Source organism: Antechinus flavipes, chromosome 4 (genome assembly GCF_016432865.1).
Source record: "Antechinus flavipes isolate AdamAnt ecotype Samford, QLD, Australia chromosome 4, AdamAnt_v2, whole genome shotgun sequence".
Classification (NCBI taxonomy): Eukaryota; Metazoa; Chordata; class Mammalia; order Dasyuromorphia; family Dasyuridae; genus Antechinus; species Antechinus flavipes.
This window is the reverse complement of record NC_067401.1, coordinates 464636729-464650655: the sequence shown is the minus strand read 5'-3', so window position 1 is coordinate 464650655 and position 13927 is coordinate 464636729. Positions and strand designations below refer to the sequence as shown.

General features: G+C 43.3%; 1 protein-coding gene across 1 annotated transcript in view; it reads left to right on the top strand.

The window, feature by feature from the left end:
- PATJ (PATJ crumbs cell polarity complex component) overlaps window positions 1-13927 on the top strand; it is a 325629-nt gene that overhangs the window by 295608 nt on the left and 16094 nt on the right. Inside the window, exons 35-37 of the mRNA XM_051999546.1 lie at window positions 2397-2590; window positions 4823-4970; window positions 6924-7010. Coding sequence (XP_051855506.1) covers window positions 2397-2590; window positions 4823-4970; window positions 6924-7010 — 429 coding nt within the window. The remainder of the gene's footprint in view (window positions 1-2396; window positions 2591-4822; window positions 4971-6923; window positions 7011-13927) is intronic.

Sequence of the window (13927 nt, the reverse complement as noted above, 5' to 3'; positions counted from 1 at the left end):
AGACTTGTGACTCCATTAGCTTGAGAAAATCCAAGCTGGAAATTCTATCTACCATTGTAAACTGGCAACATGTCAGTAATTTATAGCCTTGGAAAGTGGTCTGGACCACAGGGTTGTAAATTCAGAGCTGGGGGTGGGGGAACCTCAGAGATTATCTAATCTAGCCTCTACTCTTTTAGATATGAGGAAACATTGACCCATGGAGCTGAGTCAGACATAAGTTCAATGACCACACTCTTTCCATTATGGTACACTGCTTTGTGATTCTGTAAAATCTACCCAGACTAGCTTCTGTAAATAGACTATATCAAGGAACAGAGAGTTCCTGTCTGATTAACCCCTTCATCTGTTAACCACTGCTGCCTCACTCTTCCTTTTCTGTAGACAGAGTGGAAAATGCCTCTTTGGTTTAAACAAATGTATAGCTGTTAAATGTAGGGACCCTATTATTATGCTTCTAAAAACGCATATAATCTTTGTGGGACTTGATTGATTATAATAAAATTCTTCATGATATTCCATATATCAGGTAATATTTTTAGTTGACCTTAATGGCATGTCCAGAGTAGTATGTGATAAACTGAGGTATAAATGGAAGCCTTGAACTGAGAATGGAGCATAGGCATGTGGTCTCAGGAATTACTGATGCATTAAATAAGAACTGCTCCAGTGGTGCTAGATTGATGGGCTTTGAGGGGCGATGCTTTTCATTAAAATCAAAACTGTTATGGTTAAATACCCATATTGTGTGAGTGTGTGAGTGTGTGTGTGTGTGTGTGAGTGTGTGAGAGAGAAAGAGGAGAGAGACAGAGAGAGAGAGATTTGGCAAATTAGAAAGTTCAGCTGTAGTATTCTGAGCTTTTTTTCCTCCCTTGCTTAACATAGAGTGAAATCATGGTCTCGTGTGCCATCTATTGGGAAAAAGTAAAATAATCATCCAAACACCTGAGGTTCTCTGAAGCCAGTATTTTCCCCCTTTTGTTCCATGGGCCCCATGTGCAAATGCTGAATGAACTCCTCTGAATATAGCAACCAGTTTCCTCTTTCCAACAGACAGAAACCTTCCTTTTTTCTCTTACTGTCTTACTTCAGCTCATCAAAAAAGCCCTTTGAAATACATAGGAAATCTGAGGGGAATCATTAAATGCAGCCTTGAGTCTCTATGACAGTGAAGAAGAAAAAGGCCATATCTTCATCAGCCCCTAAATCACATAATCTCAACATTGGATATGCCCTTCGTATCTCCTTTATCCAACTCCTCTTTGGATGAAGATCCCTGCTAACACAGCCAATGGATGTCCTCTAACTTTTGACTCCAGAGCCCTCATGAGGAGAATAAACTTTTGATTAAACACTTACTATGTGCCAGATATTACTTCTAATTGTTAGGAAAATTTTCCTGCCATCAAGCCTTCATCTGTCGCTGCAATTTCTCTCCATTGTTTCCTACTGGAATACTCACTAAATTGTTTTGAGCTAGTCTTTTTTTTTTTAAATTATTATCATTTTTTAATTATAGCTTTTTATTGACAAAACATGCATAGGTGATTTTTCAACATTGATCCTTGACTTCTGTTCCAACTTTTCCCCTCCTTCCCTCCACCCCCTCCCCTAGATGGCAGGTAGTCCCATACATGTTAAATATGTTAAAGTATATTTTAAATACAATATATGTATACATGTTTAAACAGTTATTTTGTTGCACAAGAAAAATCAGAATTAGGAAGAAGGTAAAAATAACCTGAGAAGGAAATAAAAAATGCAAGCAGACAATAACAGAAAGAGTGGAAATGCTATGTTGTGGTCCATACTCATTTCCCAGTGTTCTTTTCCTGGGTGTAGCTGGTTCTGTTTATCACTGATCAATTGGAACTGGTTTGAATCCTCTCATTGTTGAAGAGAGGCATGTCCATCAGAACTGATCCTCATATAGTATTGTTGTTGAAGTGTATAATGATCTCCTACTTATGTTGGGCTAGTCTTTTAAGAGAGCTTGGTAATCAAAGGTGCAGTAGAGAGCCACATGCGAGGAAACCTGGGAATGAGCATTTTAGAGCATCAGCAAGAAGGTTTAGAAAGAGGAAGTGACTTGGGAGAATGCCTCTAAGCCCAACTCCCTCATTTACTATTTCTGGGATTTGTGGTCAGTCACTTCAGTTTTCTGAGCCTCCATTTTCCTCATCTGTAAAAATGGGCACAATGGATAGAGCACCAGCTCTGAGATCAGGAGGACTTGAGTTCAAATGTGGTCTCAGATCCTTAAGACTTAACGAGCTGTGTGATCCTGGGCAAGTCACTTAACCCCAATCGCCTCCAAACAAACAAACAAAAAACCTATAGTTTCTATCCAACATATGAGCTCGTTACAATTACTCTGATGGTTCTTATTCTTCTAGGTTAATGGTATCGATCTGAGGAACGCCAGCCACGAGGAAGCCATTACCGCCTTGAGGAAAACACCCCAGAAAGTGCAGCTGGTTGTTTATAGGGATGAAGCACATTACAAAGATGAAGAAAACTTGGAGATTTTCCCCGTCGACCTTCAGAAGAAAACGGGCCGAGGACTGGGCCTAAGCATCGTTGGGAAACGGTAAGGCGCTGAAATCATTTCTTCTTTGAGGTTCCCGGTCTTTGATTGTGACTCGCGAGAAAACAAAACTACCACGTGAACCTCCCCATTCTTCACAGTGTTCACTGACACATAGAGACTTCCCCAAAGCAATGAGCAAATAACACACTGAAGTACAATCATCTCAAAGCCAGATTCCTCATTTTCTTTTTTTAAATTTATTATATAGCTTTTTATTTACAAGTTATTTGCATGGGTAATTTTTCAGCACTGACAATTACAAAACCTTTTGTTCCAATTTTTCCTCTCCTTCCCCCCACCCCCTCCTCCTCATTAATTCTAGTGAAGCTGGGACACGGGCAGGTATGACTTCAGTCCTCTTAGGACCATTTAAGGACACAATATGTCGCGTGTGAAGTTTCTCCTCTCTCTAATCCGTCTCCCCCACAGTTGCCGAAGGGATATTCCTAAAGCGTAGGGTTGACCCTGTCGAGAAGTTCCAGTATCTCCCCAGTGCCCTCCAGTAAGATACAAACCCGTCCTCTTGGGATTTAAAGCCCTTCCCAGCTGGTTTCAGGGAAATCTGAGAAGACTTGTATGAACTGATGCAAAGGGAAGTGAGCAGAGCCAGGAGACAATGTTGCCAATATCAGCAACTTTGAAAGACTTAGAAACTCTGATCAACACAGTGTCCAACCCCTGTCCCAGAGGTCTCGGGAAGAAGCTTTCCAGCCTCCTCCAGAGAGAGAGCTGACGGACTCAGAGAGCAAACTGAGGCGGATTTTTATTTGGACATGGCTGATGTGGGAATTTGTTTTGCTTGGTTGTGCACGCATGAGTGTAGTGGGTTTTGTTTTGTAGGGTTAGAGGAGATATGGGAGGGAGAGAATTTGGAGCAGAAAATAAAATTGAATTCAAAAATAAATCCTTTTACAACCTGACTTTCAAGGTCTAGCTTTCTATGTTTATGAATTAGTCCCTTTGTGCATGCTACAACATTTGCAAAACTGTCCTTCTCAGGGGCAGCTAGGCGGCGCAGTGGTTAGAGCACCAGCCCTGAAGTCAGGAGGATCTGAGTTCAAATGTGGCTTCAGACACTTAACACTTCCTGACTTTGTGACCCTGGCAAGTCACTTAACCCCAATTTCTCAGCAAAAAAAAAAAAAAAATCTACTTTGTGTCAGTCATGCTGGATGCTTGAGCTACAAGGATGATGATGGGGAAGATAAAGATAAATAGCAAACATTTCTGTTGCTCCTTCCATGTACCCGGTACCATGCTAAGTGCTTTCCAAAGTTGTCTCCTTTGCTCCCTAGCACAGCCCTGGGTGGAAGGTCATATCAACAGCTTCATTTTACAGATGAAGGATCTGAGACTGTGACTTGCTCTGGTCCACCCAGTCAGTAAGATTCTGAGGCTAAATTTGAACTCAGATCTTCCTGAATCCAGTCCCACTGTCCCACCTATCCTGCCCTCCAGGAGCTTACTTCCAATGAAGAAAACATCATACAGCCAAACAGATAAATACAACTGAACAAATGTTTCTGAAGTGTCCAGTGTGTGCCGCTCATTGTGTTTGGTGCTAGAGAGGAGCTTCCATTCTACTGAAGGAAGCCTCATATACACAAATGGGCAAGTGCCAATTCTGCCAGCTCTCTGTGCCAGTCATTGTGCTCGGTGCCAGAGACCCAAACTAACTGATGCCCACCTTTGAGCTTCTATTCTACTGAAGGAAGCCTCATATACACAAATGGGCAAGTGCCAATTCTGCCAGCTCTCTGTGCCAGTCATTGTACTAGGTGCCAGAGACACAAAACCAGAGACATATACACAAATGGGCAAGTGCCAATCTCTGTGCCAGTCATTGTGCTCAGTGCCAGAGACACAAAACCAAAAGTAACTAGTGCCCACCCTTAGGGAGCTTCCATTCTACTGAAGGAAACCTCATATATACAAATGGGCAAGTGCCAGTTCTGCCAGCTCTCTGTGCCAGTCATTGTGCTCGGTGCCAGAGACACAAGACCCAAACTAGGTAGTGCCCGCCCTCGGGGAACTTGCATTCTCCTGGAAGAAATGCCATCTCCACAAGTGAGTTGATGCAAACTCTACGGGAAGTTCATACACATAGGAATAGACTCTTTCAGAAAGCACTTGGGAGTCTGTTATGCAGTTTGGGGGCAGTGTACCCCAACTTGTGGGGCTGGTGGGTAGGGAAACGAAGTCACTGGCCCCCTGCTTTGTGATCTTGCCCAGAAACGGAAGCGGAGTCTTTATCTCGGACATTGTGAAAGGAGGGGCTGCTGACCTGGACGGAAGATTGATTCAGGGAGACCAGATCTTGTCCGTGAACGGAGAGGACATGAGGAGCGCGTCCCAGGAGACAGTGGCCACTGTGCTCAAGGTGAGTCTGTGGCGTCGGAGCAGGTTCTCTTATAGTAGCAGGTAGCCAGCAGGCCCGTTCCCTCCATCCCCCCCGTGCCCAATGTCATTCCCAAAAACAAAAAGGCCGTGCTACATAAGGAATCAGGAAGCATGAGCACCTAGAGCCAGAATCTGTTGGTTTATATGACGACACGGGAGGAAAAGAATCTTTTGTTCATTTTAGAACCTAACCCCAGAATTCAAGATGCAGATTTGCTTAGTGGACAGGAAAGTAGTGAGCAGAATCCTAGCACTCCCTTATGTGTGTGTGTATATATGTATATGTGCATATGTATGTATATATGAGGTCTTGTCTATGTCTATATGTATATCTATATAAGGTTATATATAATGTTGTATATGTATATATAAGGTTATATATAACGTTGTGTATGTATATATATATATGTATATGTCTATATAAGGTTATGTATAACGTTGTATATGTATATATGAGGTTATATAGAACCTTGTATATGTCTATATATGTGTATATATAAGGTTATATATAACGTCGTATATGTATATATATGTATATGTGTATATAAGGTTATATATGTAACCTTGTATGTGTCTATATATGTGTATGTATATGTATGTATATAGAAGTCACGGGTTGTCCGTGTCCGTCAGCGGCCCGAGTTTTCATAGCTGGAGTTCCTTTCCTCGACTTAGACAGAACCAAAATTAAGTCGTGCAGTTTCCCAGGAAAGAAAAATTCTGCAAAGAAGGAGCATTCTGTTGTTGGCTGTGAGTGGCAATGGATGGAAGAGACTTTTCCAAATCTCGAGCTACCGGGGAGATAGACGGACAGAATCTTCTATGAATTCATTTTGTCTGAGAATGACAAGCGGCGGGTGGGTTTGACCCTCCTCCTGCCATTTGATAAGAGGTTCCGGCAGGTGGCTCTCCCTGGGGCTGGCTTTGAGGAGGAATGTGATTGACAGCTTGATCCTAAACTGAATTAAGCATCGAATCTGGAGTTTGGAAGACCTGGGGTCGAGTCCTCGCTCCCGAGCTCTGTCAGCCTGGCCAAGCGACTTGGCGTCCCTTGGCCTCAGTTTCCTTATCTGTAAAATGGGGTCATAACAGCACTCTGTCCCAGGGTGGATGTGAGGAGGATTTAAATAATATTTGTAAATTTGTAAAATGTTTGGAAAGAGATAATATTTATAAAATATTTATGAAGCTTCTGAAAGTCCAACTCGCGTATCTTTGCTGTTTAGGCCCTGTATTTTACATGAAAGCCTTGGGAGGGAGAGAGAAAGGGAGAGACAAGAGAGACCAAAGAGACAGAGAAGGAAGGAAGGAGTATTCAGCGAGTGCTTATTCAGTTATCAGACTGTGTCCTTTTCCTCTTAGACACTCTGTCTTTGGCTGTAGACATTTTCATGGGCAGATAGATGGCACAGCGAATAGAGCAGCAGCCCTGAAGTCAGGAGGACCTGAGTTCAAATTTGACCTCAGACACTTCACACTTCTAGTTGTGTGACCCTGGGCAAGTCACTTTACCCCAACTGTCTCAGCAAAAAAAAAAAAAAAAAAAAAAAAAAAAAAAAGCTATAGATATTTTCTTTAAACCATGTCACTGCTCAAATATGTTTTCCTTCAATTAAAAGAGGAGAAATCCCAAACTAGTCCTTTCTTCAATCACCTTAAGTGAAAAGGAAAAAAAAAAAAGCCAGACAAAGATGAAATCTATTAGTTGAAAAGTAACTAGTAAGTAGCAGCATATTCAATCACTCAGTAAGCACTTATTAATCACCTGCTGTGTTCTAAGCTCTATATAATGGGGATATGAGGCAGCAGTGAGCAGTTGCTACTCTAAAGGAAGTTGCTTTCCATTGGAATGATTCTTATCCCAGATAGGGACACACCAAGCAATGTCGTAGCCTTCCCCTTATGGTTTTTCCTGTGTTTTGTTCATCCTAAGTGTGCTCAAGGCCTTGTGCAGCTGGAGATCGGAAGGTTAAAGGCCGGTTCCTGGTTCTCGTCGAGGAAAACCTCTCAGAACAGCCAGGTGAGTGGTGGCCTTGAAGGATGACTAACAGTCACAAGCGTGGGTGGGCGTCTCTAATTTGGAGGGAGGGGAGTGCTATGGAGAGACTCTCTGGCGTATACTTGTTGTATGATCTTAGGCAAGTCATTAACCTTCAACACCCCCAAGCAAACCTTTAAGACTAAAGTATAGAGCCAGGAAGAAGGAATTTTCTGATGGAAATTTGAATGAATCCTTCTGATAAAAAGGAAGGGAGACCTCAGCCTTGGAATCAGAGACCTGGATTCAAGAGCTGCCTCCCTCTTCCTGCTTTGTTTTCTTCTGCTGTAGAAGGGGGACAATAATTCCTGCATTAAGCCGGGGTGGGGCTGGGGAGGAGGGACGGACCGAAGGAACTAATTACATTTGGGTTCCTATAGCCAACTTCTCCAATGCAAGATGGAGGAGCAATGTTTGCAGACTGTCTTTCCTGAGAAAGACGTGGAGGTTTTAGGCAACTGGATGTTCAGTGTCAGTTCACCTGGCACCTGACCAGAGGGGTTCATGTAATCTCGGACAGCATTAGGATGCTCGTCCTGTCCGCGGACAGAGGAGGCGTTCTGGGGTCTGATTTTAGAACAACATGAAATCATGAACAATGAAATGAGCAGAACTGAGAGAACTTTGTATACAGTAACAGCAATATTGCTTTAAGACTTTAGAAAAATCAATCATTTTGACTATTATAAATACCAAAATAAACTATAAAGGACAGATGAAGAAACTATCTACATCCCAAGAAAGAGCTGATAAATAGAACTATATTCAGAATAAGTTTACACACACACACACACTATCTAGATAAATATACTTATTTATATCTAGTGGTAGCCCTCTCTAGGTGGTGGGGTGAGAAGAAAAACATGGAGAAAAAGTTACAGAATAATTTTATAAATATATAAAATATCATAAATACATTATAAATTACAAATATATATAAATATATTATAAATATATTTTATGATTTTATAACTATATTTAAAAGGAATATCATAGTAGACTTAATTTCCTGTGAAATCATCTTTTTTAGTATGCTGTTATAGAAATCTTGGTTATATTCCTTGAATTAAAAAATAAATGACTTTTTTCAAAGGGCACCCAATGGAGATATGAGATGGTAAAGGCTTTGACTTCATGTTGTGTAACAGTAGATTGTAGGAACAGGGGTTGTTTCGGCCTGGAGAAGACTTAAGAAGGGACATTATAGTCATCTGCAGAGATTTGTTACATGGAAGAGGGATCCTGCTTGCTCTGCTTGGCCCTTGGGGGACACCATGGTTGGAAGGCTGCAAGGAGCCAAATGGGGCTTGATGTCAGGGAAAAAACCTTAAATGGTGGTGTACAGTGAAATGGGCGGCCTAGGGAGCTAATGGATTTCCCTTTGCCCGAAGTCTTGTGACTGGATTCTGTTTTGGGGGTATTACTTTGTAGGGCAGATGTAGACTGGAATCCCCTCTCTGAAATTCTACAATGTCTGTCTACAACTGAGGCACAACACGGTGATTATGATCGTTCACTTTAAGGTCCCAGGTCTGGGTCTGAAAAGGATCCCTCTAGAAGAAGGGAGCCGATGCTCCAGGGCCCAGGCTCACGTGTGATTGTCCTTTCATCGAATCCTTCTGCCTCCTTTTTCTTTTCTTCTCTCCTAACTGACACAGCTTTCCCAATTTAATAACAGTGGCTTTTAAAACCTCTGGCTGTTTGGATTTTATATTTCCTATAAAATGTGTTTCGGGTCCCCGAGTTCCATATTATTTCAGTGAGTCTTAAATGGGAAGGGATGGAAAATAAAAGCGAGGGGCTTATTAATTCGCCGATTCTTCTGGTCCCTTTATTGCCAGCAAACATTTTCCTCGAAACACTCCCCTCTGCTCCCCAGTTGGGGCTGAGTTGCCTGAGTGCATTTGGACACAGCTGTGTTTATTAAAAAGGTAACATCTGGTGGCAATTTGACCCTCATTAGCTCAGCATTGTTCTGGGCCTTCAATGAAATTTTGCCGTCAAGCTAACTTGAGAAGAGCGAGGGCAGTTAATGAGTCCTTCTTGGGGGAGTGGCGGATGCCAGCTTCTCCCCGGTTTTGTGGACCGGCGTTACTCGCCGCGCTGGCAGATATGGCGGGCTTTTTTTTTGTAAGATTAAAATAAGCATCATCTTAAAAAAACAAAAAGCCCTTTGCTGCACCTTCTTTCCCAGGGTTGGCTGTGAATGCTGGCGGTAGACAGTTCAACTGTATCTCCTCCCCGTCCCGAGCCCGCTAATCCACTCCATGCTGTGCCTGGGCATAGATGGCCTTTTGTTTTAGGGCTGCAGGAGCTGTTTGCCGAGAGAGGGGTCACCCCATTTCCATGGTTATCAGCCCGCAGCTGTTTCGAGATGACTGTCTCGAGGACCCCCTTTATGGCCCGAGCCGGCTGAAGAGAGTTTCCCAGAGAACAGGATGCGTATTTTGACAACCACAATGACTCTTGTTGTAGAAAAGAGATTCAGCGGGGCCGCCTGCTCTCTCCCATCGCCTTTCCGAGGGAACGAGCCAGATTGAGACTGAGGCGGCCAGAGAAGGACCCGAGAAGCTTTTGATTTCCCGGGTCAAATAGAACCAGAAGGTGCTGGTGGCGTTATGGGCTTTTTTGAAGGGAATATTAACTTCCTGCAGGAGTGTGGAGGAGGGAACCAGTACAATTAAACCATACCAACTTTGGATTCTCGGGCTTTGGAAGCCTTGCATCCTACTGGATTGGGGTTCAAATCCCGGCCGTGATCCTTAACTGTAACCAGTGTCACGGGGCAAAGCCCTTAGGACAAGGAAGGGTTTGAAATATAGGTAGTCACTTGCAACTCTAGTTGTATAGCCTTAGAAAGCAGCCAGAGAAGGGTAGGGCAGGGGAGAAGGAGATTGCTGAAGTTTTGCTTTTCCAACTTTGGCCAGAGCTTGGGAGGAAACATAATGACTCTCTTCCAGTGTGTGAGGATTATCTCATCCTCAGAAGAGAGATTAGAATTGCTCTTTTTGTCTCAGAAACAGGAGCGTTGGGTAGAAGTTTGAAAGAGACCATGTCAGGGCTGATAAGTGGATAAACATCCTCATAATTACAGCTATCTCAGAGTAAAATGAGCTTCCTTCAGAGATGATGGCTTCCCCTTCTCTGGGGATCTCTAAGCAGAGGTGATGTGATTACTTCTCAAGTTCACTATAGTGACCTGCTTTTAGGGTTATGGTTGGACCATGTAGCCACTGGAGTTTCTTCCAGTTCTTGAAATTCTAGGATTATTTGCAATTCTTTTATTTGTCATCATCTCACTTTTCCCTATCTTTAAAGTGTGTAAATTGAGTAAAATAAGCTTCCTTAAGAGATGATGGCTTCCCATTCTCCAGAGATCTCTAAGCAGAGATGATGTGGTCACTTCTTAGGTTCATTCTAGTAACCTGCCTTTAGGGTGTTATGATTGGACATGTCGCCACTGGGATTTCTTCCAATTTGGAAATTCTAGGATTCTGAGCAATTCTTTTATTTGTCATTGTCTCATTTTTCCCTATCTTTAAAGTGTATAAATTGAGTAAAATAAGCTTCTTTAAGAGATGATGGCTTGCCTCTCTGGGGATCTCTAAGCAGAGGTGATGTGGTCACTTTTCAGGTTCACCTTAGTTACCTGCCTTTAAGGTTATGGTTGGACATGTAGCCACTGGGGTTTCTTCCAGTTCTGAAATTCTAGGATTCTGGGCAATTCTTGTATTTCTCATCGTCTTACTTTTCCCTATCTCAAAAAGGTATATGCTGGTCTACACGATTTCTTTGTTCCCTCTCATCTCTAACTATGTGATTCCCTAGTGAGTCTCTGACTTATTCTTGGTGATCTCCTGCTACTCCTGGTGGGCCCTGTTTCTATTTCTAAGAATTCCAAAGCAACAAGGAATAAAACAGATTTGGGAGAAGAGCAAACCCTCTCACCAGAGATTCCTGAGACAAAATATAATCAAGAAAAAAAGGATAATCAACAATTTTGAAGTATATAACTGCCATGCTTTTACTTTTAAAAATACTGGATATATATGCATCAAGTCATTGTACATGGAGGGATTCTTAACCAATAATCATGGTTCAGAGCGGTCCAGGGTGCCTCGTTCCTAATAATGCAGAGGCTGCAGAGCCACAGTAATCCGTTTCTTCTCTAGCACCTTCTGTCCTCCCTTCGGTCTCCCTGCGTTTTTGCTGATCTAGAGAGGTGTGGCTTTTCCCAGGGAGCCTCACAACCATAGCCCTTTTGGAGAGAAATCATTGTGGAGTGAGAAATCTTTCCATCTTTAACATCATTCCACTACAAGAAGGGAGAAGGAAAGAATAAGCATTTATTGAGCACCCACTGTGCACCAGCCATTGTGCTAAGCGTTACTTTCTCTCTAACATCTCCTCATCTGATGCTCACAACTGCTCTGGGAGGCAGATGTTCTGCTCGTCCCCATTTTATAGCTGAGGAAATTAGGATAGACAAAAGTCAAGTGACACAGCGAGTACGTATCCAAAGCTGCATTTGAACTCGGGTCTCATGTTCCTGTACTATGGCCTCATCTGATAGGAATCCATTAGAAGGAATGAGTAAGGCAGAAAAAGGAACAAGTAAAAAAAGAAAAAGAAAAGTATCATTTCTTGGTGCTCGTGTTCCTCCAGCTTATTCCTATCAACAAGAGGGGTACCCTGCACTTGGCCATGATCTGAAGCCTTTTCCTTTGAGGCGTTTTAAATGCTCAATTTCCAAAACAAATAACATCAAAGAAAGTCAAGCATTAAAAGCACATTTGACCGTATCACTCCTCTCCTCTATAAACTCCAGTGGCTCCCTATTCCTTCTAGGATCAAATAGATGCTCTTCCCATTGGCTTTTCAAGCCCTTTATACCTTGCCTCCCCCTTCATTCCTCTGTTTCTTGCTCTCTATGATCCAGCTAAGCTGACCTTTCTGTTACACACACACACACACACACACACACACACACACACACCCCACTCCAGCTCCTCTCTCTGGGCCCTTATGCTCCCCAATGCCCTCTCTCCACTTCCACGCTGTCTTTCCTGCAGCCACAACTCAGGCCCACCTTCCCCACAAGGCTGCTTCTGACCCACTCTCTGGCTGCCAGTGTTTCCCCAATCTCTGGGTGCTTCCTTTTTTGTTGATTCTGTATCTATTTACCCATTACACATTGTCTCCCGTAGAACATAAACACCTTGGGAGTGAGGCCGGCTTTCTCTTCTGTGTGCTTTGCAATGATGAGGAGATTTAAAATGCTTTTTGCTTCGGAGCAAGCTATTAAAGGCAAGAGCTGCCCTGCTCACTTTGGGGACATTTTAGAGAATTTTTAACATTAGAGGGTGTCCCCGCTCCCATCTAAACCAAGCCGCATGAGAAATGGCCGCTCTCTCCACAAGTCAGTGGTCTGGGAGATCTCCCAGGGCAGAGAGCTCCGCTCGGAAGTGCTTCCTCCCCATTCGGACTTCTCCTGACATTAAACTTACATTTGCTTCTTTGATCTTCCACCCTTTGTTCTTGGTTCTGCCCTCTGGGAGCAAATCAGTCAGGCAGCAAGCCTTTGTGAAATGCCAAGCATACAGAGAGGGCAGCGGGGATTGCCAGAGTGCGTAGGGTGCCAGACCTGGAGTCAGGGAAATCGTCTTCCTGAGTTCAAATCTGGCCTCGGACATTTCCCAGCTGCGTGAACCTGGACAAGTCAGTGTGCCCCAGTTTCCTCATCTGTAAAATGAGCTGGAAGAGGAAATGGCAAACAACTCTAGTATCCCTGCCAAGAAAATCCCAAATGAGGTCACGGAGAGTCGGACACGACCGAACAACAGCAGCCTGCGAGCCTTGCCAGGATCCTACAAAAGTAAAATAGTCCCTGTGCGCGAGGAGCTTACGGTGTGACAAGGAAACAAGTATGTTGTTAGTGTATACAAAATAGCTACAAAGTTAACCCAAGGTGTTCTGTGGAGGGAAAACCCTGTTAGGTGGAGGAGCAAGAATCAAGAAAAGCTTCATGACTGAAACTTGAGATGGAGCTAAGATGGCAGAGAACAGAGGAACGCTCCCAACAGTCCCCTAAACCACTTTGAAATAACTCCTCCAGCCACATTCTGGAGCAGCAGAGCCATTGCAGCGAGACCTTCTTCAGGTCTAAGATAGCTTAGGAGCTCTGAAGGAAAGGGCTGAGGCACCGAGGAAGAATTCAGGCTGGAGCCTGTTCGTGCAGTGGCAGGTTCAGGAGTTCTCAGCCCAGAGATGGGAAAGGGGGGCTGGACAACCGGTCAGAAAGAGATTATGAGGGATCTTTTCCTGGCTGGCACTGATTGGTAACTATCTCCTGTAAACAATTTTGCATCGGAGGTCCCGGAAGGAGAGGAGTGCTTGTAGTCAATCACAAGGGAACAAGGGCTCTCGTCACAGTTCCAAAGCAAAGAAAAGGGTTATTTCTTGTTGCTGCAGCAACTAAGGACCCTTCCTAGGTAAAGACCAGAGTGCGGAGCAGGAGAGCTGTGACTATACTTCTTGGATCCTACAATCTTGGAAACACCAAACAGTTGTAGACCTTCCTTCCCCCTTTCACTCCCCTTCCTCACAAACTAGCTCTGAAAACAGCAGCACAAAAAAAGGCTGATGCTTGGGACAGTTCCTCCTTAGCCCTGAATGAACAGAACCTATAAGATAAGTTGAAAGTCAAGAAATTGGCTGGAAAAATGAGCAAATGACAGAAAAAGAATTTGACCATTAAAGGCTACTATGGTAGCAGGGAAGACCATGATATAAACTCAGAAAAAGCCAACAATATAAAATAACTGTATAAGAGCTTCAAAGAAAAATGCTAGTTGGACCTGAGTCAACCAAGAATTTTAAAAAAGCAATGAGTGGGGGCA